Source organism: Telmatherina bonti (genome assembly GCF_933228915.1).
Source record: "Telmatherina bonti genome assembly, chromosome: 13".
In the NCBI taxonomy this organism is placed as follows: Eukaryota; Metazoa; Chordata; class Actinopteri; order Atheriniformes; family Telmatherinidae; genus Telmatherina; species Telmatherina bonti.
The window spans coordinates 33,351,449-33,377,765 of record NC_136611.1 but is presented as its reverse complement, the minus strand read 5'-3'; the positions used below and the strand labels follow the sequence as shown (position 1 = coordinate 33,377,765).

General features: G+C 43.8%; 1 protein-coding gene across 2 annotated transcripts; it reads right to left on the bottom strand.

Moving 5' to 3' along the window:
- Window positions 1–660: 660 nt before the first annotated feature.
- Window positions 661–26,317, bottom strand: rabl6b (RAB, member RAS oncogene family-like 6b). Of its 2 annotated transcripts, none has more exons than XM_079250868.1 (17): window positions 26,208–26,317; window positions 23,282–23,648; window positions 23,062–23,196; window positions 22,743–22,790; window positions 22,539–22,568; window positions 22,125–22,177; window positions 21,906–21,994; window positions 18,412–18,552; window positions 15,314–15,419; window positions 15,092–15,195; window positions 14,363–14,748; window positions 11,939–12,092; window positions 11,301–11,504; window positions 10,574–10,835; window positions 10,273–10,459; window positions 7,938–7,996; window positions 661–2,074 (listed from the first exon to the last, which is right to left on the bottom strand). In XM_079250868.1, the coding sequence occupies exons 2-17, from the start codon at window positions 23,409–23,411 to the stop codon at window positions 1,877–1,879; spliced, it is 2,286 nt and encodes a 761-aa protein (XP_079106994.1). In that variant the 5' UTR covers window positions 23,412–23,648; window positions 26,208–26,317; the 3' UTR covers window positions 661–1,876. The 2 variants fall into 2 exon arrangements, with proteins under 2 accessions (XP_079106994.1, XP_079106995.1); XM_079250869.1 differs by having other exon boundaries at window positions 23,282–23,531; window positions 26,208–26,264.

The following is a 26,317-nucleotide window of genomic DNA, read 5'->3' as shown; positions in this document are numbered from 1 at the left end:
GGATTAATGCTGCATAGTTTCAACTTTGGAATATCAAACATTTCTTTGTAAACCAACGTAAGGAAACCGTCTACTTGTAGGAGATGGAAAACTATAAATGTTTGTGACATTGTGTTTAAAAATACACTTCCCTTGGATGCTTCACCTGCTCGATGTGAGTTATGGAAGATGCATCTCACGTCTATCATAAGCAGGCAAGTCGGGTCTTTTTATGTAACACGAAGAGTTCAGCAGTTCATGTCGCTGTGTGCGTTTCCTTAAAAAGCTGCATAAATAAACGTCCGGACTGTGTAGATTACAGGAGAAAATCTCAGAAATGCGAACAGATCCCGCCCACAAGAAACTGTTTTCAGTTTGAGCAGCGAGACACAAATCACACAAGAAAACCCTGAAGTTGAGCAACAAAACAAACACAAGCAATAATAAATAACACGAGGCTAAATCGAGGAGAAAATCCTGGAAATGTTGCACTTAACATGGTCCTTTAAAAGGAGTGCTGCTCAATGAGAATCAAACCAAAGCAGAAGACGAATGTACTGTTTTCACTGCAACCTTCCAGCAGGATGCTGCAGGACATCCAATAGAAAGGCCTGGAGCACTTTCTCAGCCCTACTGCTAGCAGACAGTTTACAGTAAGAACACTTCAAATGCGGGAGGGGGGTGGGGGGGGACAGTTGCACATCATTCCCTTGTATTGACCTTCGTTAAGGCAGCCAGCAGCACAAAGACTGATTCCAGCAGCTGATGTGGTCGGGCTGATCCAAGCTGAAGTCCACAGACCCGTCAGACATTTCCACGGCATGGTTTCGCTTTGTTGTGGCTGCACCGTGTTACTGGGACTGTTTATGCAGCGACGTGGAAACGAATGATCAGATAGAATAATCACCCAACTCTGCTGCAACGCACACCGACAACCCCCCCCTCTTCTATCACAAGTTGCAGCCTTTCTGCAGACCTGTGCACACGGATTGCATGTTGTGTGCATTACCAATTAAAACACGAGCGTGTCCATAAACCACAGGCGTGGATTTAAGTTACACGCCTTGCATGTAAGCTGCTGCAGCAGACGTGATCCGAGCTGTCTGAAGGAGATGGAAATGGAAGCAGGGAAGAGCCGTGCCAAGTGGAACCGTACGTAATGGAAAACCTCCCTGTACAATACAAGCTGCTCGCTTTCGCTCTTAATTTAACACGACGACTTGTTTCCAGCAGCAGAAATCTTCCAAACAGCTTCTGTTATGTGGAAAACTGGTTAAATATCATCTGACCACAACCAGCAGAGGAAACGCAGAAACTCTGCAGGTTGTCTGAGATGTGGATGAGAAGCGGTTAGGTGCATGACGGAGAGAAGCTTAGTGTGAACCGTGTCATCCTGAAGAGAAATAAGAAGCCATTCATAAACCAGCTGAACCAAAACCGCTCGTTTCATAATTAGACACGAGACGAAATCTGTCAGTACGGAAGAAACGATGAGAACACCGTGGAGTTGAGGAGTCAGCATGCTCGCAACTACGACACCAACCGCACAAACATTCAGACTAAGTTGTAACCGTATTTACAGCAGCTGATTCAGAGTGTATAAACCAAAGAAAATCTTAAATAAACAATATTTAATCGTGTTAAAGTACAAAGAGCTGATCTGTGACACACCGATCTGTGTGGCTCCTCCAGCCTCGTCTTAGTGATGGGAAAGCAGGGAACAGCCCGGGAGCAGAGTCTGGGTGCTGTCGGAAGTCTTGCTGATAGTGTATGGCTTGGAAACACTGCGCTATGCACACACACACACGCGCACGCACGCACACACACACACAGGTCAAGAAACCAGGGCGTCTTTACCAGCCATGCTTCCTTCTGCGTCCTCATTTCACCAGAGCTTTTATAGTTCTTCATAATCGCCGTCCTCTCTTTTAACTGATCCTGCTCCTCCGCCCAGGAAGTCCTCCAGTTCGTCCACTTCGGTTTTCTTGGACCGAGATTTCTTCTTCTTCTTGTCTTTTTCCTCCCCTGCAGTGCTGGAGCCTTCGTCTTTTTCCTTTTTCTTGTGTTTATGTTTCTTCTTGTTCTTTTCGTCCTCCTGCAAGCAAAGAATTTGAGTTACTGATGCTAAATAAATGTACTTCCATTATAAACTCATTCATGTTCAACTGGTTTCTCATGCACGGTACGTCCTGATCTCTAACTAAACCCAACCTGGAACAGGTTTCTCATGCACGGTACGTCCTGATCTCTAACTAAACCCAACCTGGAACAGTTTTCTCATGCACGGTACATCCTGATCTCTAACTAAACCCAACCTGGAACAGTTTTCTCATGCACGGTACGTCCTGATCTCTAACTAAACCCAACCTGGAACAGTTTTCTCATGCACGGTACGTCCTGATCTCTAACTAAACCCAACCTGGAACAGGTTTCTCATGCACGGTACGTCCTGATCTCTAACCAAACCCAACCTGGAACAGTTTTCTCATGTACGGTACATCCTGATCTCTAACTAAACCCAACCTGGAACAGTTTTCTCATGCACGGTACGTCCTGATCTCTAACTAAACCCAACCTGGAACAGTTTTCTCATGCACGGTACATCCTGATCTCTAACTAAACCCAACCTGGAACAGTTTTCTCATGCACGGTACATGCTGATCTCTAACCAAACCCAACCTGGAACAGTTTTCTCATGCACGGTACGTCCTGATCTCTAACCAAACCCAACCTGGAACTGGTTTCTCATGCACGGTACGTCCTGATCTCTAACCAAACCCAACCTGGAACTGGTTTCTCATGCACGGTACATGCTGATCTCTAACTAAACCCAACCTGGAACAGTTTTCTCATGCACGGTACGTCCTGATCTCTAACCAAACCCAACCTGGAACAGTTTTCTCATGCACGGTACGTCCTGATCTCTAACCAAACCCAACCTGGAACAGTTTTCTCAAGCACGGTACGTCCTGATCTCTAACCAAACCCAACCTGGAACAGTTTTCTCATGCACGGTACATCCTGATCTCTAACCAAACCCAACCTGGAACAGTTTTCTCATGCACGGTACGTCCTGATCTCTAACTAAACCCAACCTGGAACAGTTTTCTCATGCACGGTACATCCTGATCTCTAACCAAACCCAACCTGGAACAGTTTTCTCATGCACGGTACATCCTGATCTCTAACTAAACCCAACCTGGAACAGTTTTCTCATGCACGGTACATCCTGATCTCTAACCAAACCCAACCTGGAACAGTTTTCTCAAGCACGGTACGTCCTGATCTCTAACCAAACCCAACCTGGAACAGTTTTCTCATGCACGGTACATCCTGATCTCTAACTAAACCCAACCTGGAACAGTTTTCTCATGCACGGTACGTCCTGATCTCTAACTAAACCCAACCTGGAACAGTTTTCTCATGCACGGTACATCCTGATCTCTAACCAAACCCAACCTGGAACAGTTTTCTCATGCACGGTACATCCTGATCTCTAACTAAACCCAACCTGGAACAGTTTTCTCATGCACGGTACATCCTGATCTCTAACAAAACCCAACCTGGAACAGTTTTCTCATGCACGGTACATGCTGATCTCTAACCAAACCCAACCTGGAACAGTTTTCTCATGCACGGTACGTCCTGATCTCTAACCAAACCCAACCTGGAACTGGTTTCTCATGCACGGTACGTCCTGATCTCTAACCAAACCCAACCTGGAACTGGTTTCTCATGCACGGTACATGCTGATCTCTAACTAAACCCAACCTGGAACAGGTTTCTCATGCACGGTACGTCCTGATCTCTAACTAAACCCAACCTGGAACAGGTTTCTCATGCACGGTACGTCCTGATCTCTAACAAAACCCAACCTGGAACAGGTTTCTCATGCACGGTACATCCTGATCTCTAACCAAACCCAACCTGGAACAGGTTTCTCATGCACGGTACATCCTGATCTCTAACTAAACCCAACCTGGAACAGGTTTCTCATGCACGGTACGTCCTGATCTCTAACTAAACCCAACCTGGAACAGGTTTCTCATGCACGGTACGTCCTGATCTCTAACTAAACCCAACCTGGAACAGGTTTCTCATGCACGGTACGTCCTGATCTCTAACAAAACCCAACCTGGAACAGGTTTCTCATGCACGGTACATCCTGATCTCTAACTAAACCCAACCTGGAACAGGTTTCTCATGCACGGTACATCCTGATCTCTAACTAAACCCAACCTGGAACAGGTTTCTCATGCACGGTACATGCTGATCTCTAACTAAACCCAACCTGGAACAGTTTTCTCATGCACGGTACATCCTGATCTCTAACTAAACCCAACCTGGAACAGGTTTCTCATGCACGGTACGTCCTGATCTCTAACTAAACCCAACCTGGAACAGGTTTCTCATGCACGGTACGTCCTGATCTCTAACCAAACCCAACCTGGAACTGGTTTCTCATGCACGGTACGTCCTGATCTCTAACCAAACCCAACCTGGAACTGGTTTCTCATGCACGGTACATGCTGATCTCTAACTAAACCCAACCTGGAACAGTTTTCTCATGCACGGTACGTCCTGATCTCTAACCAAACCCAACCTGGAACAGTTTTCTCAAGCACGGTACGTCCTGATCTCTAACCAAACCCAACCTGGAACAGTTTTCTCATGCACGGTACATCCTGATCTCTAACTAAACCCAACCTGGAACAGTTTTCTCATGCACGGTACGTCCTGATCTCTAACTAAACCCAACCTGGAACAGTTTTCTCATGCACGGTACATCATGATCTCTAACCAAACCCAACCTGGAACAGTTTTCTCATGCACGGTACGTCCTGATCTCTAACCAAACCCAACCTGGAACAGTTTTCTCATGCACGGTACATCCTGATCTCTAACTAAACCCAACCTGGAACAGTTTTCTCATGCACGGTACATGCTGATCTCTAACTAAACCCAACCTGGAACAGTTTTCTCATGCACGGTACGTCTTGATCTCTAACTAAACCCAACCTGGAACAGGTTTCTCATGCACGGTACATGCTGATCTCTAACTAAACCCAACCTGGAACAGTTTTCTCATGCACGGTACGTCCTGATCTCTAACTAAACCCAACCTGGAACAGGTTTCTCATGCACGGTACGTCCTGATCTCTAACTAAACCCAACCTGGAACAGGTTTCTCATGCACGGTACGTCCTGATCTCTAACCAAACCCAACCTGGAACTGGTTTCTCATGCACGGTACGTCCTCATCTCTAACCAAACCCAACCTGGAACTGGTTTCTCATGCACGGTACATGCTGATCTCTAACTAAACCCAACCTGGAACAGTTTTCTCATGCACCGTATGTCCTGATCTCTAACCAAACCCAACCTGGAACAGTTTTCTCAAGCACGGTACGTCCTGATCTCTAACCAAACCCAACCTGGAACAGTTTTCTCATGCACGGTACATCCTGATCTCTAACTAAACCCAACCTGGAACAGTTTTCTCATGCACGGTATGTCCTGATCTCTAACTAAACCCAACCTGGAACAGTTTTCTCATGCACGGTACATCCTGATCTCTAACTAAACCCAACCTGGAACAGTTTTCTCATGCACGGTACATCCTGATCTCTAACCAAACCCAACCTGGAACAGTTTTCTCATGCACGGTACATCCTGATCTCTAACTAAACCCAACCTGGAACAGTTTTGTCATGCACGGTACATCCTGATGTCTAACTAAACCCAACCTGGAACAGTTTTCTCATGCACGGTACATCCTGATCTCTAACCAAACCCAACCTGGAACAGTTTTCTCATGCACGGTACATCCTGATCTCTAACTAAACCCAACCTGGAACAGTTTTCTCATGCACGGTACGTCCTCATCTCTAACCAAACCCAACCTGGAACAGTTTTCTCATGCACGGTACGTCCTGATCTCTAACCAAACCCAACCTGGAACAGTTTTCTCATGCACGGTACGTCCTGATCTCTAACCAAACCCAACCTGGAACAGTTTTCTCATGCACGGTACATCCTGATCTCTAACCAAACCCAACCTGGAACTGGTTTGTCATGCACGGTACGTCCTGATCTCTAACCAAACCCAACCTGGAACAGTTTTCTCATGCACGGTACATCCTGATCTCTAACTAAACCCAACCTGGAACAGTTTTCTCATGCACGGTACATCCTGATCTCTAACTAAACCCAACCTGGAACAGTTTTCTCATGCACGGTACGTCCTCATCTCTAACCAAACCCAACCTGGAACAGTTTTCTCATGCACGGTACGTCCTGATCTCTAACCAAACCCAACCTGGAACAGTTTTCTCATGCACGGTACGTCCTGATCTCTAACCAAACCCAACCTGGAACAGTTTTCTCATGCACGGTACATCCTGGTCTCTAACCAAACCCAACCTGGAACAGTTTTCTCATGCACGGTACGTCCTGATCTCTAACAAAACCCAACCTGGAACAGTTTTCTCATGCACGGTACGTCCTGATCTCCAACCAAACCCAACCTGGAACAGTTTTCTCATGCACGGTACGTCCTGATCTCTAACCAAACCCAACCTGGAACAGTTTTCTCATGCACGGTACGTCCTGATCTCTAACCAAACCCAACCTGGAACAGTTTTCTCATGCACGGTACGTCCTGATCTCTAATTAAACCCAACCTGGAACAGTTTTCTCATGCACGGTACGTCCTGATCTCTAACTAAACCCAACCTGGAACAGTTTTCTCATGCACGGTACGTCCTGATCTCTAACCAAACCCAACCTGGAACAGTTTTCTCATGCACGGTACGTCCTGATCTCTAACCAAACCCAACCTGGAACAGTTTTCTCATGCACGGTACGTCCTGATCTCTAACAAAACCCAACCTGGAACAGTTTTCTCATGCACGGTACATCCTGGTCTCTAACCAAACCCAACCTGGAACAGTTTTCTCATGCACGGTACGTCCTGATCTCTAACCAAACCCAACCTGGAACAGTTTTCTCATGCACGGTACATCCTGATCTCTAACCAAACCCAACCTGGAACAGTTTTCTCATGCACGGTACGTCCTGATCTCTAACAAAACCCAACCTGGAACAGTTTTCTCATGCACGGTACATCCTGATCTCTAACCAAACCCAACCTGGAACAGTTTTCTCATGCACGGTACGTCCTGATCTCTAACCAAACCCAACCTGGAACAGTTTTCTCATGCACGGTACGTCCTGATCTCTAACCAAACCCAACCTGGAACAGTTTTCTCATGCACGGTACGTCCTGATCTCTAATTAAACCCAACCTGGAACAGTTTTCTCATGCACGGTACGTCCTGATCTCTAACCAAACCCAACCTGGAACAGTTTTCTCATGCACGGTACGTCCTGATCTCTAACAAAACCCAACCTGGAACAGTTTTCTCATGCACGGTACATCCTGGTCTCTAACCAAACCCAACCTGGAACAGTTTTCTCATGCACGGTACGTCCTGATCTCTAACTAAACCCAACCTGGAACAGTTTTCTCATGCACGGTACGTCCTGATCTCTAACCAAACCCAACCTGGAACAGTTTTCTCATGCACGGTACATCCTGATCTCTAACCAAACCCAACCTGGAACAGTTTTCTCATGCACGGTACATCCTGATCTCTAACCAAACCCAACCTGGAACTGGTTTCTCATGCACGCTGTACGGATTATTGATATAAACGTTGAACATCTTATTTGGTAAGCCCAGAGGCTGATGGGTTAACACCTACAGTACGGACGTAGTTTGAACGGCTCCCCCAGTTTGTCAGGCTGCTTGACATGTTGCCATTCAGTTCATTTACATTTCCCCCACAGGGACATTTTATGTCCAAATGCACCATTCTGACAGCTGGAAATACTTCATGTTCATGTCAGAAGATGTTTGTTTTACCACTTGTACGTGTTAGAAACAGGTGCTTTACCTCTTTGCCCTTCTTCTTTTTCTTCTTCTTCTCTTTGGAGGAGTGTTTGCTTTCCTTCTCTGAAAGAGGACAAGACACCTGCATCAGTGCTGTGATTTAGTCAGCAGAAGACAGATGAAACCCTTTCTAAGAGTTAAGCTTTAGAGTTATTACCCAGAAATAAGTCATATTACCAAACAATCCTCAAATCTGACTTATTTTGTCTGCATCCTCCTCATCATCTTCACATTCTGCATCAGGTTCAGGGTTAAACGTGGCTGTTTCCATGTTTGGCCATGCTTTGGCCAAATGCTCTGGTTCTCAACAGGAGGCTTCAGCCAGGAGAGGCATCCCTCTAAATGACACATCATGTCGTTTTGATTGATGCAGAGCTAATCCACAGATTTAGATTGAAAGGAGGGAGAGTGATCATGCTATGTTCACTTCAGGACAAAACGCTGCTGGCATCTCCTCATATGCCTGCAGAGTCAGCAGAGTTTAAGGCTTTTAGGAGGTGCTGACGAACACCTCATACATCATAATTCCTCTGAATTACTCAGTTTTGACTCATCAGGCTTGATTTTATACATGCTGAGTCGTCTGCAGTTGTTAACAGCCAGCCTGACCTTTACAGAATCATACTGGGAAAATTATCAAACCTTTTATACATCATGGCTTCACTCAGCTGAGCAGTCACAGATCAGGAAAAAGGTAAAGCTCTTAAAAGTCCAGATGAAGGGAATAAATATGAATGTTTACATTAATGAAACAATAAATACTGGATCTAAGTTAGGGTGTGATGAGGAATGACAACAGCTTGTTCAGCTGGGATGGGCATGAAGATGTCTGACAACGACATCAGCTGCTTCCTGAATGTTTCCATCTTCCTGGACGAGCAACAAAACTCTGATATTCATCTGTTATAATTATATTATAATCTTTTAATCAGCGATTATTTTATCTTTATAGCTGATTTATCCTATTATCTTCATAAGGAAAGTAATTAATGTATCTATCCGGGTCGGCAGCGGCTCAAGTCGTCCTCACAAATGACTTCATCCTCTGGTGTCAGGGTAGCTGGTGGCGGCTGGAGAGGCCGCTGGCTCTGATTGGCTACCATGTTTCTCACCTAATCCGTTATTATTATTGATCATCTTTGCGTCTGATCTTCAGGATGTTGATGTATTATCAGACGTGCTCTCTGTCTGCTGGTAAACGTGTTCATCTGCGCGTAAACACACATGTATGTGTGTGTTTGCATCGGCTCAGGACTCCCGACATGCACAGAGAGCTGGGGGACAGCTTTGTGAGGAAACGTCGCTGGTAATGATAAAGAGAAGGGAACCTGCTTTGCTGTGTGACAGAAAACACACGTGAGCACACTGAGATGCTGGGAATCCTGATTAGAAACAGCAGTTTTAGTCCCGTACATGCAGGACTCTGCTGTAAGTGCATAAAGAAGAGCCAACGCTGACGGCTGGCGTGCTCTGACTGCAGAAATGACTCAAAGTGCAGCAGAAGCATCTTCCTTAACATGCAGTGATTCTTTAGTTTGGATTTGACTTGAAGTGTGAGGAAGGACACTGGATTGTTCTCTGTTTGCATGTGGGGGGGGGGAGACTACAAGCAGGAACTTGCAATTGTAATTCTTGGGTTGTTTAAGATAGAAACCTTCCTTTGTTTTTCTGGTTAAAGATACAGAAAAAAGAGAAGATGAATGTTGTTGTTCACACTGACAGGAGGGGGGGGGGGGGGGGGGGGGGGGTGAAGGCTGCTGCCACGTCAGCCTGTTAAAGAACAGATAATAACACAGACTTCTCTGCTTTTATCTGGAACATTTATGCTTCATGAACATAAAAACGGAGTTTCTTTAGAAAACAGTCCAGCTTGGCGACAGGGTGGGACGAGAACCGAATGCTGAGATGATATGAAGACATAATGAGCACGTGGTTATATTTTATATATATTCAGGCTGTATAGATGTTTATTTCTGCTGTGAAGTTGGTCTTTTTAACATGGGAGTCTATGAGGATTCGGTTTGTTTTGCAGCCCCTAGTGGATGAAGGGGGAACTGCAGTTTTTGGCACTTCGGCATAGGCTTCACTTTTAACCGCTGGAGGTTGCTGCTTGGATTGAAGCAGGTTTTCTCCTGTTTCACACACAGTAGGTCATATTATTTCCTTTATCAGACCTGCAGCTTCTGTTCTACCAACATTTATTTAGCTAATGGTATTCGTATTCTAAACTTTTAACCACTTTATTTCATGTAAAAATGCTTTAGAAATAATCCAGAAACAAGCTTTATATGGTAACTCAGCTCTCGTTTGGATACTTCTGGAGAAAACTCCAGACTTGCCTTCTTGGTCTTCGCTGCTGTCTTTAGCTGCAGGAGGCTCCTCTTGGATTCCCAGGCCAAACAGGTCCGTATCGTCCTTGTGTTTGAAGGAGATCACAGTGGGCTTCAGTGGTTCTGGCACCTTGGCTAAATGCATGTCATCGTCGGAGAGGTCGGACAGAAGCTCATCTCTGACTGGGAACGAATCCTGCGTTGAATCAAACAGTCCGACGGAATTTAATCAAACGTATTTAGGAATCAAATTAGTGTTTTTTTGTAAAAGGTTGTGGATTAAATGTCTCAGGAATCTGTTCTACTTCACCTTTGTGATTTTTGGAGTGTCAGATGCTTCAGACTCGAAGTCGGGGTCATCCATGACAAAGGAGAGCATCTGCTGGGCAACGGGAGCTTCGGGATCCGTGTCCGAGTCGTCGGCTTTGGGAGTGTTTCCCTTCCTTTTGCCTTGGTGTCGAGCTGGCGGCTCCGCGGCGGGGGTCAGAGTCAGGGAGATGGGGGCGGCGGTCTGGCCTCTGGGCTCAGGAGCTTTGGAGGTCTCCTTTGGCTTCGTGAGGTGAGTCGCGGGTCTGAAACAGGAAATGCAGTTTCTTACAGCAGGATGTTTGTCGAGCTGAAATGAGAAAAACTTCTGCCTGATCTTATCTGCAGGATTTTTTCCCAGCAGTGAACATTTAGTTATCTTCATCTCACAGACAGGAGCTTCGTCTTCGTCACAGAAACTTTACTTACTTATCAGGAGGCTAACGGTGGGACATATTTACCAGAAACAGAACACCCATCTTTATGTGTTTATTTGCAGAAAATACACAATTTGCAACTTTTTCCTCATCAGAGACAGAAGTGGGTTAGTGTGCTGCTTTTCTGAGCTGGGTGAGCGTTAAAGGAGAAGACTTCATTTGTCCTGAAAACATCTTTCTGGAGCTCAGCTTAACGCAGTGGCGAGGAGCGCCGTGCTGCCGGCGGTTTTATGGCTCCACGTTCAGGACCGCGGGCTGTTTTTCTTGTTCTTATAAATAAATAAACAAACTCACGGTTTGGGCTGGGGTTCGCTGTCCAGGTCTTGGTTCTGTGTGATTTTGGGAGCCACGTGATCTCCCTCCTCCTCGTCGCTGGTCAGAGTTATATCCTTACTGGGCGGCAGCTTTTTAACTGGAGGGAGGCTGGGCTCCGTGTCGTCGGGATCAAGCTCGTCTTGGAAACCAGACACCATGGGGTTTCCTCTGTCCTCGCCGTCACTGAGACGGGAAGAGAAAAGGACACAACAGCTGTTTAGCTGCTTGCACGCGGCCTTCTTGTTCCGTCGCTGCTGTTCTGGTTCCTCATGCAAACCAAACAAGTGGACAGTCGGCATGCTTCATCTGTAAAACCAGCCGGGTGGTGACAGAGATGTGCTGCTAATCAGGCTCGGTTACCTCCATGGTGCACGCTGGCCCACATCATCATCAGTGTGAAAACACAACTAAGTGAGGGTCAACTCTGATTTACATTCACAACTTTCAGAATAAACACATAAATGTGATAAAAAAAAAAATCTTTTTTTTTATCGAATCAAGTAAAGATCAAACCAAATTACAGCAAAAGCATGAGATCATGTAGAATTTGTACAATTTAAATGAATATTGTCACAAATATAAGCAGACCAGCTTAGAAAGATGTAAAAACTCCTCACCTGTCGCTGTCCAGAGCCGGAGCTGCTGCGCTTTGGGGCGCCTTGCCTTTTGAAGGCAGGCTGTCCTCCAGGAAACTCTTGTCCAGCCGCTCATCTGGCACAAAGTCATCCACACTCTGCACCTGAGCAGGACACGCCGGCGCTGGGGGCTCCTCTGAGGAAAACATCCAGACAAACTGATCAGCAACGATCAATAGAGGGACCTTAATTCTAATCTGCAGCAGCACCGACAGGCTCCCACTGCTGCCAGTTCGCTCGCTTCATGACACAAAAAGCTGCAAAGAAAGAGAGAAATCACATGACATTCCACCACCAGGCAGTCCTTTGATCCTTTCAACATTTCTCAGCTGCTAAGTCTGAAATCTTGTGACCGCTTCTGGTCCTTCAGGATGTACGCTCCCCCGTCCTGCAGTGGACTTCTATCTAACAACATGACAATGTTTCCTTATCTGGTGCACATATACCTGGCCATTCGTCCTCTTCTAACTGTTATAGGGGATAACAGGGCATGGGTGTGGGTGGGTGTAAGGGGACTGTGGATGTGTGTGTTTTATCTATTTGATGTAAAGCACTTTGTATTCTTTTTTTTAAGCACAAGAAGTGCTTTAGAAATAAAGTTTGATTTGATTTAAATACTCTTCCACCATGTTGTCTTTTATTCCAGCAGGCGGCGAGACAACAAGTAAAAAGGAAAAGTTCTGCAGAAGTTCTGCAGCATTTTTAAATTAGAAATCCAGACGATTATTCAGACAGTATTAAATACACCTCACGTCTACAGGGACAAAAAGATGCACAGATGAAAAAACGGATACACGGACCAGATTTCCAGATCTGTGAAAAAATATTCACCACCTTTTTATTCTGCAAATTTGTCCAATTTAAATGTTTCAGATCATCACATAAAGTTTAACACTAGACAGACATGTTGTTGCCATAGCGACTCAGCACATGGTTTACGCCGGACGCCCTTCCTGACCTTTACCCGGGTTTGGGACCAGGGAACAATCCTCCTATAGAGGCTGCAGCAGCAGCGTGGGGGACGGGACTCGAACCGCCGACCATCAGGTCACAAGACAAGCTGTTCTACCACCTGATCCGTGTCAGACCTGATCCCTGCCAGACCTGTCGATAGAAGATGTCTGAGAAGGTGAAGCAGGTTGTGGGATCTAGAAAAGAAAGACATCCTGCTGTTCTCTAAAGAAACTGAAGAACAAGTGAGAAACAAAGTGACTGATCAGTCTGGAAAGGTTTCTAAGCTGTCTTTAGGTCTTTAGAACTTCAGGAAATCCTTTTTGTTTTCATCCTAACCATAGACTGTATATAAAAGATGGGCAGAGCCTCCATGACGTCTCCCGTAGGTTTCTGAAGAGCTGAATTGAAGCTCGGTGGGCGGTTCCTACCGTCGCCATCTTGGCAGCGTCATGCTAACATGGAAGTCTACAGAATGTACAGACTACTATCAGGACAAGGAACCACTTCACCCAGAGTAAAATTAAAATGTCTCAGAGCAACATTACCTACCCCTGCTTACTGTGATGATCTGACACATTTAAGTTTTACAAATTTGAATAAAAATAGTAAGAAATCAGGAAGGGAGTAAATATGTTTTCACAGCACTGAAAACCATTAACTCATATTAATTTTCAAAGAGCTGCACACTCCTGCGACAATCTGAACGACACTAAATGCTGAGTGGAGACTGACAGGAAATCATGTTTGCTCCCAGTTTTAGATGTAAAACAGTTTTCTAACAGAGAAACATGAAGGTGGAGACAACTGGTCTGATCATGTCATGGCTGGAGTTTCCTTTCAACCCCGTCGTACATCACAAATTATCTTTACAGCTAAATCTGATGGACTGTAGCAGGAAATCAGGCTGATATGGCAGATTAAACAGTTGTTACACCGGGTGTCCATGAACTACTTGTCTGTGGGTTTTACACTTTGCTACATTCACATTTATCTGATGGCATTCGTTTATCTTCATCTTTTTCTTAAAAACCAGAAGGTTTACTAGAAAACAACTTTTATTTCTGTCTCAAAGGAAACTAAAACAAGAAAAGTGGAAAAAACATTTGAGAGAAAAGACTTTTAATTGGCTTAACTTTGGCTTCATGTTTATTTCTTTTTATCCTAAATATGTTCCTGCTTGAGAGCTAAACAATAAACACGTCGTTTCAGGTAAGAATGAATTAAAACTTAGAGATTTTGTTGGAATATTCAGAAGAATAAAGACCAAAAGATGTTTGGAGACAAAAAGCAGCTTTATGTTGAACATGTGAGAATATTTTGTGCTAAATTAAAGATGTTGCAGGTTTTTGTTCTAACTTTGACAATGCGACCATACTGGGTGTTGAAACCCAGTCAGACTGGGAGGTAGGACGTGCACCAACAGCGCGCCCACAGCGGCGGACCAACACTCACCTGGAGCAGAAGCCGGGGCGTCAGAGGCGGGAGACGAGCCAAACCAGCGGGACATGAAACTGCGTTTCTGAGGGGCGGAGCCTCCGGGTGCAACTGGGGACTGCTGGTGCTCTGGCGACTGGGCTGATGGTTTCATCTCAGCTGTGGGTGAGGCCGCCCCACCAGCCACCGCTGGGGGAGGTGGAGGGGACGAGGCGGTCACAGACGGTGACTGTGGAAGCATCTGGGGGGGGATTGGAGGCTGAGGAGTGCTGGGGCTGGAGCTGCCTGTGGAAGCCCCACTGGGAGGAACGATGGGGGACTGGGAGCCGGAAGAGGGGCTCTGACCATTAGCTGGACCAGGAGAACCGTAGCCCTTACTGCGAGATTCCAAGTTCTCCAGGAAACTGTAGGAATTACAACAGGACTGGTGTGAATCAGAGGATAAAATCTGCCAGATCATCTCGGCCAGCTTGGCATCGAGCTGCAGCGCTGTGGCTCCTTTTACTTCCAGAAACAATAATTGAGGAGTTTTGGTAAAATAAGAAAGAAAAGTGCATTTAGATGATGCATATTTCACTGCATGGGCAGGACAGAACCTCAGAGGGGGCGCGAGTCAAACAGCTGCTGCACACGGTGTGTGTGTGTGTGTGTGTGTGTGTGTATGTGTGTGTGTAGCAGGTCTGCTCAGGCCCCTCTAGTGGTTCTGTGCTGCACTACACATTCAGACAGGAAGCAAAAGGACGTTACATCTCATAGTTCTGATCTTCAGTCTCCTGCTGGACGCAGAGCTCCTCCAGCGTGGCGTCCATGTCCAGCTGGTTGGTCTCCAGCTGCCTCAGGAGGGTCTCTCTCTGCACACAGACACACATCCAGATGAAGCACACACACCACCCACCGCTCTGGGGAATGTGCAGGGATGACTTAGGAAAAGCAGGAGAAGCGGGCGGAGTGGATTTAGAAGCAGCTCACCTGCAGCTGAAGGAAGGGGATGTTAAAAAACCGGTGCAGATACTTCAGGCCGAAGCCGTTCTTCATAGACGATTCAGCATAGTGGATGTAGGACGATCCCATCGGCCTGGAAACATGTTCCATTTAGAGGAATGGGTTTATTTCAGATGAAAGTCTGAATCTGAACAACACGTGTCCTGCCTGGCTGCCATGTTGCTACATTTACAGACACATGAACTGCAGATGAAAGGAAATCATGCTTTCCGTCTCTTCTCTCTCTTCACTACATCCTCCACAAGAAGGTTTTTCTTCCTGAAAATGACGGCATTTTGTTCTCGCAGACGTGACTGAAGACAGGTCTCGACACATCGGGCTGGCAGAAGTTTTTTCTTGTGGGGAAGTATCGTGTGATTGGCTGAACATCTCAGGTGGGCGTGGTTAAGACAGAAAAGCATCAGGCGGACAGTTGCTGCTTTTATCTTTTGCTGTTGCTGGTTTGATGAAACAGCTAATCAGAAAGTACGAATATTTTTAGAACCAGTAGCATCAAAACACACGGATGCAAAACACACCCCACCACAGACAGAGTATCTGGTTAAATAGGAAATAACAAGGCTTATTGCACGTGGAGGCAGACATCGCCACCCGCAGTGATCCCTCTGCTTCTCGTGGAGTAAGAGCTGACCAGACGAAGCTGACCAGTTCTCCGTCTCATGGAGGATGGAACTAGATTTACGCTCAGCTGTTTCCCCAAAACATTACTGGCTGATTTTATAAGGAAATGTTTTAATGGAATTCTGTGATCTAAAAAGTTGCTGAACTAAAAACTGCAAATTAAAAGTCACTTGAAATAAAGCTTTAAGAAGGGGCAGCGGACTCTAAAACGGACAGGTTTGGCCCTCTCGCCCTACTGTAGCAGCACTCTGACTGCGTTTTAATGTAGAAGCCGAGAGACTGAAAACACTCCCACATTGTGTAAGTCGGTAGTGTGTGGTAGGGATGCACAGATACCAATACTGATATCAGGATCGGCTCAGTACCGTGTGTGTACTCGTACTTGGTATTAATAAAAATGTACAGAAACCAGAACCGATGCCACACTAGTCAAGCCAGCGCCGATGTGTGTGATGACATGCTTTGGACGTGTTTTAAAAGAAATAAATGCCTTGATTGTGACATTTTTTGTTCCACTAAAAGTGAGATCTTTGTTTCAAAACCACACATTTTTAGTTGTATTTAGGTAAAATGTTCCAAATCAGAATAAAACTTGTTGAAATAATTAGATCTGTAATGTTATTATATTTGTATTAGTGAGGTAACTTCGGAAAGGATGAGTCATTTATTCCAACCTGATGAAATCTGACACAGTTATAACAGCAGTAATAACAACAATAATGTTCACATAAACAGGTTTGGCGTCGGCAAATATCGGTGTCGGCAGATATTAAAGTTTCAGATATTTGTATCGGATCGGAACTCCCAAAAAGTGGATCGGTGCATCCCTAACGTGCAGGGATGAAAGTAAGTCGGTGAGGTCCAGTACTGCGTAAAGATTCAGTGGTGGTATGCAGTATAAGGCAGACTGGAGAGTGGCTCATTCAGAAGCAGTCATGACCACACTCTGGGTCACAAAAGAGATTTACTTCTTAACAACCTTGTTAAAAAAAGAATCTGAACTCATTCTGAATAGTTTCTGAACTGTTCATGCTGGACGAAGCATTTTTCTTTGCAGGCTTTGCAACTTTCCAGTGCATGAAATGAAAGGAAGATCTACCCAGCGGAGATGCAAGACATTCAATCTTTCTTTTTATAGAGCAAAACAGTCGTACCGATTCATTTTTTCTGTCTGTTTTGCATCAAATTCGTGACGTTCAGCAGAAGATTTTCTTCACTTTTTATTTCATATTGTGGGTATTTTGTATTGTGAGTGTGTAAAGAGCGGGAGGAGAAACTGGACTGGGATGGGAAGGTTCTGTTAGAGTCGGATGTCCAGGAGGAGTGTCGACGCCTCAACTACAACCAGGAACAGTTTATCTGTTCTGGATATCCAGCTTTTCTGAAATCGTGCTCCATCTTCTCTCATTGTTTTTGTTTCAAATTGCTTCATTATTGCTTTTTATATTTCTGTTTTTATACAATATATTTATTAGAGGTGGGAAAGTCAAATCGAAAAATCGAAAATTGGGATTTTTTTTGCTTCACAATTTTAAAATCATTTTTTTTGTTTAAAAAAAATCCTTTTTTTTTGTTTGAAAAAAATCTTTTTTTGTTTGCATCCATTTTTTCGTTTTTTTTTCCCCAAATAAAATGAATGTACTATAAAAATTTTTGTCATTTTTATTGAACTTTTAACTAGTCTTCTTGGGCGTTATAGCAGCAGAATGATGGTCTGGCTACTGGGTTGTTTTTTTCCTCATTGAAATCAAGAAAAATGACGAGCAAAAAAAATGTTTTTTTTAAACATTTTTTTTGTTTTTAATCTACAAAAATCAACAATATCAAAGAATTATGAGAATTGCACTTTAAATTAAATCGGCACCCAAAAAATCAGAATCGAATTGAGACATAAGCATATCGTCACAGCCCTAATATTTATTATTTTTCCTTCTCTTCTGCTGTTTAACATTTTATCTTGAAACACAAAGGTTTCCTCTGAATAACTTTTACCTAATCGCATAATAAATGAAGATAGTTTTAGAGATTCCCCTGAAGAAGGGCCATCCAACGAAGCCCACACTGGAGGTGTGAAGCTTGTTTTTTCTCAAAGGAATTCCACTTCATTTTGTTAACTTTTTGTTCTCACACACTCTTTTAAACATTAAGATCCTATAAAATGACAAACACTCGCCAGGTTTAAAAAGCTCCACCTGTCCTGAGTAAAACCAGGACATATGAAGCTCCATCTGGCCTGTTTTTACTTCTCAAAGCGTTAACTACCGTGCTTTTCACAGAGCGGATCAGAAAATGTCAGAACATTCACCAGATAATGAGAAAGTATTACGTCAGGCTTCATTTCTTCTCAGTGTTGAACAATAATGGACTGATGGTTAAAAACAAGAAGCTCACTGAGGGAATGAGGATTCGTAACATATAAACATGTCAGAAACACGGGTTTCTACCTGTTGAGTCCAGAGATCAGGTCTCTTATGTCGTCAGGTAGGATGACGCGGTGTTCGCCCATGTCCCTGTGGTTCCCCAGGACACACACCGGCACGTGGGTGGGGACTTTGGGCAGCTCCCTCAGGATGTAGTTAAACGTCCTGCAAGTGACAAACATCACAATGCATCGCTGGTTTATGCTGAGTAGAGAAAATGTTGCTGAGAAAGAAAGGAAAGGGAAGTTTAAAGCAAACAGAGGGCCGCTCAGCCCTTCACACAAACGGGTTGGTTCATTCACCTGGTCTGGTAAAACCAGCATGTTTGAGACCGCATGGAAACACCTTCGTTACACATTCAGCGTCCCGTGTTAGCAGAGGCTGAACAGCGGTGGTGAAGTCACCGACATGCCTCAGACGCCGCGTTGGAAGCAGTAAGGGAGCGACCGGTGGTGAGTGTGACGTGTCTCAGCACACACAGACACACCTGCTCTGTGGAAAGGGCTAAACAGCAGCAGGGTCGTGGGACAGAAGCCACGTAGCAACCGCGGCGTGCACCAACGCACAGCTCTGTGGTTCCTTCAGCTGACGATGTTGATCCTACTTTTTTTATTTGAACTAAAACTGTTGTAAAAGCTGCTTTTCAGAATTTCCCGTCTTTCACACGGACTGAGGCGTGTTTAGATACTCGGGATGTAAGGAAGAGGAGGGGAAATAAAGCTGTGAGCAAACGTAATCCTGACCAGAACCCAGTCAGCAGTTCTGCAGAGGAGGGCTGGCGCTGCGAAACATCCCACCACACACAGCCATGTTGGAGCAGCAGTGAGACTTTACCAGGTTTATTTACTAACAGCAGATGGTTTTCTCTCTGTGTGTGTCTGTTTTCTCTCTCTGGTTCTGAAGGCTTCATCCTCCCGCAGGGGGAACATGACTCCAGTGTGTATAGGTGTATGTAAATGTGTATATATAGGCGGGTGTGTATGTGTGCTTATGTACATGCAGATCTATGTAGGTTGTTGTCTTTCTCATTCTGTCTTTTTCTCTCTACGACGTGTTTTTCTGTTTTCTCTTCTCCTCTGTTCTCTTTCTGTCCCTCTTCTGTCCTCTCCGGTCCAGCAGTACAAACTTTGTAATACAAACATTTATGTAAAATAAATAGAAAAATAAAATGAGAATCCAGAATATCAAGGGAAGCGTTATAGATACAATGCTTCCTTTAGCAAAGTGAACTTTCCCAGCAGAACAGCATCCAGAAAATCCTTCTGCCTGCTTAAATGTTGGACAAGACAAAAAAAAAAGAAAGAAAAAGGAAAAACATGGATGAAACTAAACTTCCTCTGCATAAATAAGGATAAAACTGACCTGCTGGCTGGATGCAGCAGTGCTGGAGGCTCTTTGGACTCTTTTAGCCCTTTTATTAAAAATCCTGGGCTTTTCTTTGATTTTAATTTTAGATTTGAGAAGCAGGTCGGTGCAGTAGTCCAGTTTTATCACTTTAGACTTGTTAGTAGAGTTAAGCCTTATATTCCTCATGATGTCCTGGAAAGAGTCATTCATGCTTTTATTTCTCCAGACTGGTCTACTGCAACTCACTCTATACTGGGATCAACCAGTCTCTCCTCCGGCGCCTCCAGCTGGTCCAGAACTCAGCTGGCCGCCTGTTAACGGGGAAAAGATGGTGGGAGCACATCACCCCCATGCTGCGATCTCTTCGCTGGCTGCCTGTCTCTTCTAGAACAGTTTTTAAAGTTTTACTTTTGGCTTTTAGATGTTTAAATGGTCTGACACCGCTGTACCTCTCTGAGCTTCTGCAGCATCATCGTCCCGTTAGAGCTCTGAGATCAGAAGACCAGATGCTTCTAGTAGTCCCGAGGACTTGACTTGTGGAGACCGAGCCTTTTCTGCAGTAGTCTCCCTCTCTCAGTGAGGTCTGCTGGGACTTTAAGTGGTTTTAAATCTCTTTTGAAAACTCATCTTTTTATGTTTAACTCCGGAGACCACCAGGTCTTTTCTGTCTTATTTTAGCTTTTTAACTATTTTGTAGTTTTTACTTTCGTGCTTTTAATGTTGATTTATTTTGTTTTACCTGTACAGCACTTTGGTTACTTTGAGGTATGTGAAAGTGCTCTACAAATAAAGTTTTGATTGATTGATTGGAGAACTAATACTAGTAATGTACAGCAGATGATACATTAGCGCCATTAGCCATGCTAACAGAAGCAAAATGTCTGAAACAGACCGACAACTTAGATGGGACCCTGAAGAAGTTTACTGATTATGATGTGCTCCCTTATGAACAAAATAAATCACGTCGACGTGCGCAGACTTTCTGCAAACAGCAGCAGAAGAAGATGTTTACTATGTAAACAAACATGGGCGTGTGGGAGTTTACTGATTCAGTTTCTGCCTCCTAAACAGTTACATTCCTTTCATACGTCGACGTATTCGTGTCACATGTCAACCTGCGACTTTCTGCTCCCACCACGTCTTCTACTCGTCGTAGTCCAGTGCTTTGCCCGGTTATGGCGCCGTACGGCTCATCTAACGGACACACGCACTCATTTCCATCGTGAACAACAATCAGCATGACGCGGCTGTTTCGGACATGAAAGTTCCATCAAACTGAGTGATCGGACCAGAACTTTAGAGGCTTGCATGAAACCTTTTACTCTGATCAGACTTTTTGGGTCTGATTACATGTAAACGTAGCTGCAGACTGATGTGTCGTCTGGACAGCTGGCCAGGCTTCAGACGTTCACATGACAAACACACCTGCACATTAAACCCACCTTTCTAATCTGCCGAGTGAAACATCATCATTTTGCTTTAATGTTTCATTTTTGGTTGTATTTTATGTTTTATTTATTTTAGCCACCATGTTTATTTTTTTAATCTTTATAATCTGTGTTCAGCTTCATCCTTTGTACTCCGATCAGATCATTTCTGTGTTCGTGTTGGTGCATTTGTCTGTGTCTAAGAGGTCAAATCGGACCATTTTCCTCTTTTTTTTCTTTTTCTATTATTTATAAAAACTTTTAGAGACAAAAATGAACGAAAAGTGCAACATAAAGGTCTGATTGAATGACTGATTGGTTAGCAAATGTTGCCAACATGGCAGGAAACAGTACATTTTAGCTGTCAGCATGATTGTCTTTTTACACATGGAATTCAAACTTTTCCATTAAATGCTTTTTTCTAGAAATAATATCCACATTTTAGGTCAAACATTATCATGGAAACAGGAAAAAAAACATAAAAACATACCACAACAGGTGACAGAAATACCTATTTAAATACCTTGTAATTCATCCCATCCCAAGCGGATTTGTGGAAACGTCAGCGTGTTCCCGCTGGACGCTCCACATAGGAAAACTTCCAGGTCTAATCAGGACTCTGCCTTTCAGCAGCTCTCTGTTCCAGCCTCATGCAGAAACACTGAAACCTTATCTGTCCATGCATATTGCAGCATTCGAGCTCACTAATGTGAGAGTTGTGCAGCAACTCTGACAGACTCTTACCACTGCTTGGTTATGTCAAACATCATGATGACTCCATTGCAGTTCTTGTACACATCCAGGAACTCTGCGTCCAGGGCCACCTCATCTGACTGCAACAACATGGAGGGTTTTTTATTAATAAAGACAACACCACGCAGAACATTTCTTCATGTCTGCACAATAACATCACTCCTCCACACACTTGTGAGCCTAAACATGTGACAACCATGTGATAATCACCTCCTGCGGCTCATTTTCCAGCTTTAAATTTTCCCCCCGTCGCTTTCCTTTGCCTGAAAGAACAATGAATTTTTTTTTTAAAAAATCACAATTTTTCAAGTTAATACAAGAAAAAATAACAATAAAATCCCAATCTATGACTAATTTACAGCTTAATGTTAAATTTAGGATGAGTAAAGCAAGCGCAGCGGTTCCACTTTTCTGCAGGCTACTTTAAAAGACGCACTGCTGGCATTACGGCACAGCTAACACGGTGCAGAAGCTCTGGTTGGAGCTAAACACAGCAGCAAAATGAGCCAAACTCTCAGATGAAGCCACACAGCAAACCTGAAAACAGCCAAACTAAAGTGGAGGGAGGGGGGGCAAACCCACGGCACACAGGCGAAGAAATCTAATCTCTACAGCAGCGCTCACCTACACCTTCAGGAAGAGGGTATTTTTGGCCTGAGACGAGTGCGAGAGAGACAACATCAACACCGAGGACAAAGACAGACAAGCAAACTGAACAAGCGTCTCTGATGTGTTGAAGAATTGCAGCAGGAAGACAAGAAAAACATCTCGTAGTGATGCGCGTGTCAGCAGAAAACGTCCCTGACTGGCATGGAGGTCAACACTCACCTTTGTCCACAACGTCCCACACCTCCACCTTCACCACATCATCAGTAGCTGAGACAAGCACAGAGATTGGAAGGATTATCATCACGTAGCACACAGGAAATGGATGCAAATGTTCAGGCTGGAAAGTGACTAATGGCAGCAGCTAGCTGCGCTAACACACATACACCCACTCTAAACCAGTCAGCTGTAACTACGGCTTCATGTTTTACCTTGATACGGAGCCACTGAAACGGATCAGCAGGCACAAACGGCACAAGTCAAATACTCATCAGAGCAGAAATGAGGACGATGAAATCAGAGACGAGACGAGACGACTTACTTTTGTAATTCCAGTGAATACTGGTGACTTGGATCTCCTGAGTGGGGATGTACTCCTCCACAAACTTCTTCCCCTGCAGTCGATGCCATAGCGTGCTCTTCCCAGTGTTCCTGTCTCCTCGGATCACTATTTTCACTTGAGAGAGAAAGACATGAAGGTTGTCATGGAACTGGAGGTTTGTGTTGCCATGCGAGACGAGCGGATGGGACGTTTTTCTTACTGTTGTACTGAACCCCTTTGGCGAAGCGCCTTTGCAAGCTTTGGTTCATGGATTGCAGGCCGGCGGGAATGTTTTTGTCCCTGAGCTGCCCCGGCTCGGACCCAACCAACTTCTTCAGGGCCGAAAACATTTTGAGGCTTCAGAACAAGCAGGTGTGTGAAAGAGCGGGACGCCACCGGACGACAAGTCGTGCAACAACAGAAGGGAAAGCGTAACAGTGTCCTAAAGGCCGGTCAGGTCAGCGTCCATGCTGGGGAGCAAATATCAGGTCACACGGCTGAAAATCAACTCTTTACTTCAGATTTGGTCAGATGTTCTTCTGTGCCGGTCAGGGCTGGAGATAACTACCATGTTGTCATGAGCATAGCTGCAAAACAAACAAATAATTAGTTAGCATGTCATTTTAAGACACAGATTTTAGTTCACAGGAAGCTGCAGTTTATCCCAGCAATGACTGGGTGAGAGGCAGCGACAGCCTGGGCAGGTCGCCAGGCCATCGCAGGGGGAAATTTTTGTATAAGGCAAAAATTTTACAAAAATGTGAATTTTCTGCCCAATATTTCTTTAAATGGTTAATTGTGATAAAGAAAAACATATTATTAATCTGCACATTAGCACAGTATGAGGTCGTAAAGTGATGGTCGAACGTGTTTTAGAGCTACATTTTCAATTTTCTGGCTTAGTATACAATTTTTTTTTTTTTTTTGCTTAAAAAAAAAACAAAACAAAACAAGAAAACAACAACAACAAAAACATGAGTGTGTACTATAAAGTGGGATTAATGGTTTAGTGAGTTGTGTTGAGCAGAAAGCCAGTTTTATTTTTGTTACCTTGCTAGATTAGCATGGTAATTTAAGGTCAGCTGTTCACGGTGAGATTAGGAAAAGAGGGCTAAACACACTGTCAACATGCTCCACAATTCTGAAAACTGTGCACAAATTATTTTTAGCACCACCACACACACTAATCCTCTTCTGTAAGGAAATACCACAAGCACATGAAATGAATGACATGCAGTACTAATGCAAAACACTGCATGTCACACAAGAAGCGGTTAGACAGGGTTAAGATGGGACAGTAACACGGTTAACATGTTTGCTTTGCTAAAGAACTGGTGACAATAGACAACACATCAAGCTGGTGCTGTCTAGGATGGATAGCAACTTGAGGCATCAACTGAAATGGCACTTTAAATTTTGTTGTATTTGTTGCAGTGACAATAAAGTTTATTCTACTTTATCTATTCTCATACAACCTGAAGACTGAAGCATCTAGATTCACACCGATTCTTATGTTTATCTAAATTTCTACCTCATGAAGATAAAACATGTCCATAAATGTAGAACAAACTCCCAGTAACGTCTTTTAAAAAGAATGAAAATACTTTCCTGTTTCGCATCTGGCTGACTCAAACAATCTGAAAGACTTTATTAAACAGGTTGTGTGTAAAGCATCTGAAATCACGACATTAATTCATATAAACCTGCTCAACCTTTTTGCAACACAGTGCCCCTTGTAAAATATTTTTTTTAGCCCCTAACCACTGCAAAGTACTTTTAGTTAAGAAAACCCATGAAATACAGCACTTTTCCATTTGTATTTGGTTTATTAAACTTTTGTGTGCATTGTCAAGGCGACAGTGATTGACGGATATGATTTGAGGTTAAATTCAAGTCAGAATGTGGGATTTTAGGAGGAATAAAATGGTGTAAATCTAAATGTAAATTCAGTTTATAAATGTAAACTTACATTTATTGAAATATACTAAATATTTATATAATATTATTATATCTATATTATTTTATTTAAGGATGTTTTAAAGAAAACATAAAAGATGTTTCCAAAAAATTCCAAGTACCCCCTGGAAGGCCTTGAAGTGCCCCCATTTCAGAAACGGTGGTATAGATCAGTGTTTTTCAACCACTGTGCCATGGCACACAGGGATAATCAGCTGTGCCCTGAGAAATGATCCAATTTCACCTGATTGGTCTAAAAAGCAGCTCTGTGTTCATCCATAAAAGGCCCGAGTGAAAAAATAATAAAAATCCCTTTTTCTTGTGTTTATCTTATTTCTATTCAAGACACTTTGACAAGATGACTTTGTATTAATAACATGAGCTTTAAAAAACAAAACATTTTGGTTTGTGGGAGGCCTTGTTAGTTTTCAGTAAAAAAAAAAAGTGTGCCTCAAAATAGGTTGAAAAACACTGGTATAGAAGAGCCTTTCAGGAAAAGTCACACAATGCTGTTAACTTCACATCTGGCTAGTCTGCACACAGCTGGCTTTCTGCACGTGTAAAAGGAGCAGATATGGTCAGCTGACTGTCCACGGAGCCTCCACTGACCATGAGTTAGCATATTGCCAATTCACTGTGAGGAAAAACTAGTTTCATATAGACAGATGAGATGAGGTCAGGAAGCGCCACATTGTCCAGAAAAGCATAATTTTCACTACCAAACAATCAAGCTCAGTTGTTTGTCTTCAGCTAACGTTTCCAGACCACATTTGGTGCATATTCAGCATAAAAAATAAATCAACTAATGCAAAGCCTTGATAAGCAGCAACGTGACAAAAACAATTTCTTTTATTTCTATTCTCTCTGTGCCGTCGTCCTGTTAGCATTAGCTGCACACACAGCTCACTTTACCGAGGCTCCCTGAAGCTTATAAGTGTATAAAAACAACCTAAATTTATCTATGTGGTTTGTGAAGGTCAATACAGCCTTTAAAAAATGATGAGACAGCCAGTGTTTCTACCTGATGTTACCTCAGCTGAAAGGTAATGTTATCCCCAGGCTCAGTTCATGCTAGCTGGTATTAGCTTAGCGATGCTAACTCAGATCTCTTTCCATTTTTTTTTTTTAATTTTTTTTATTACCACAGCGAGGCTACGTGAGATTCTGTGGGATCGGCTGCAAATACTCACAGTTATTTCATAAAATGACATGATGAGTCCTAACATCATTTCCTCAGAACATCTGTCAGACACCCATCCCCACAGCGATGTAGCAGCAACATTCCTGCGCCGACCTGACG

What these genes read in the sequence shown, in the direction of transcription:
- rabl6b (XM_079250868.1), bottom strand. Translation starts at nt 23,411, where the DNA reads ATGTTTTCGGCCCTGAAGAAGTTGGTTGGGTCCGAGCCGGGGCAGCTC. An exon ending in TGGAAAATGAGCCGCAGGAG is followed by an intron (nt 21,995 to 22,124) that starts GTGATTATCACA and finishes ATGTTGTTGCAG; the next exon opens with TCAGATGAGGTGGCCCTGGA. An exon ending in CCGGCTCTGGACAGCGACAG is followed by an intron (nt 11,505 to 11,938) that starts GTGAGGAGTTTT and finishes TTCCCGTCTCAG; the next exon opens with TGACGGCGAGGACAGAGGAA.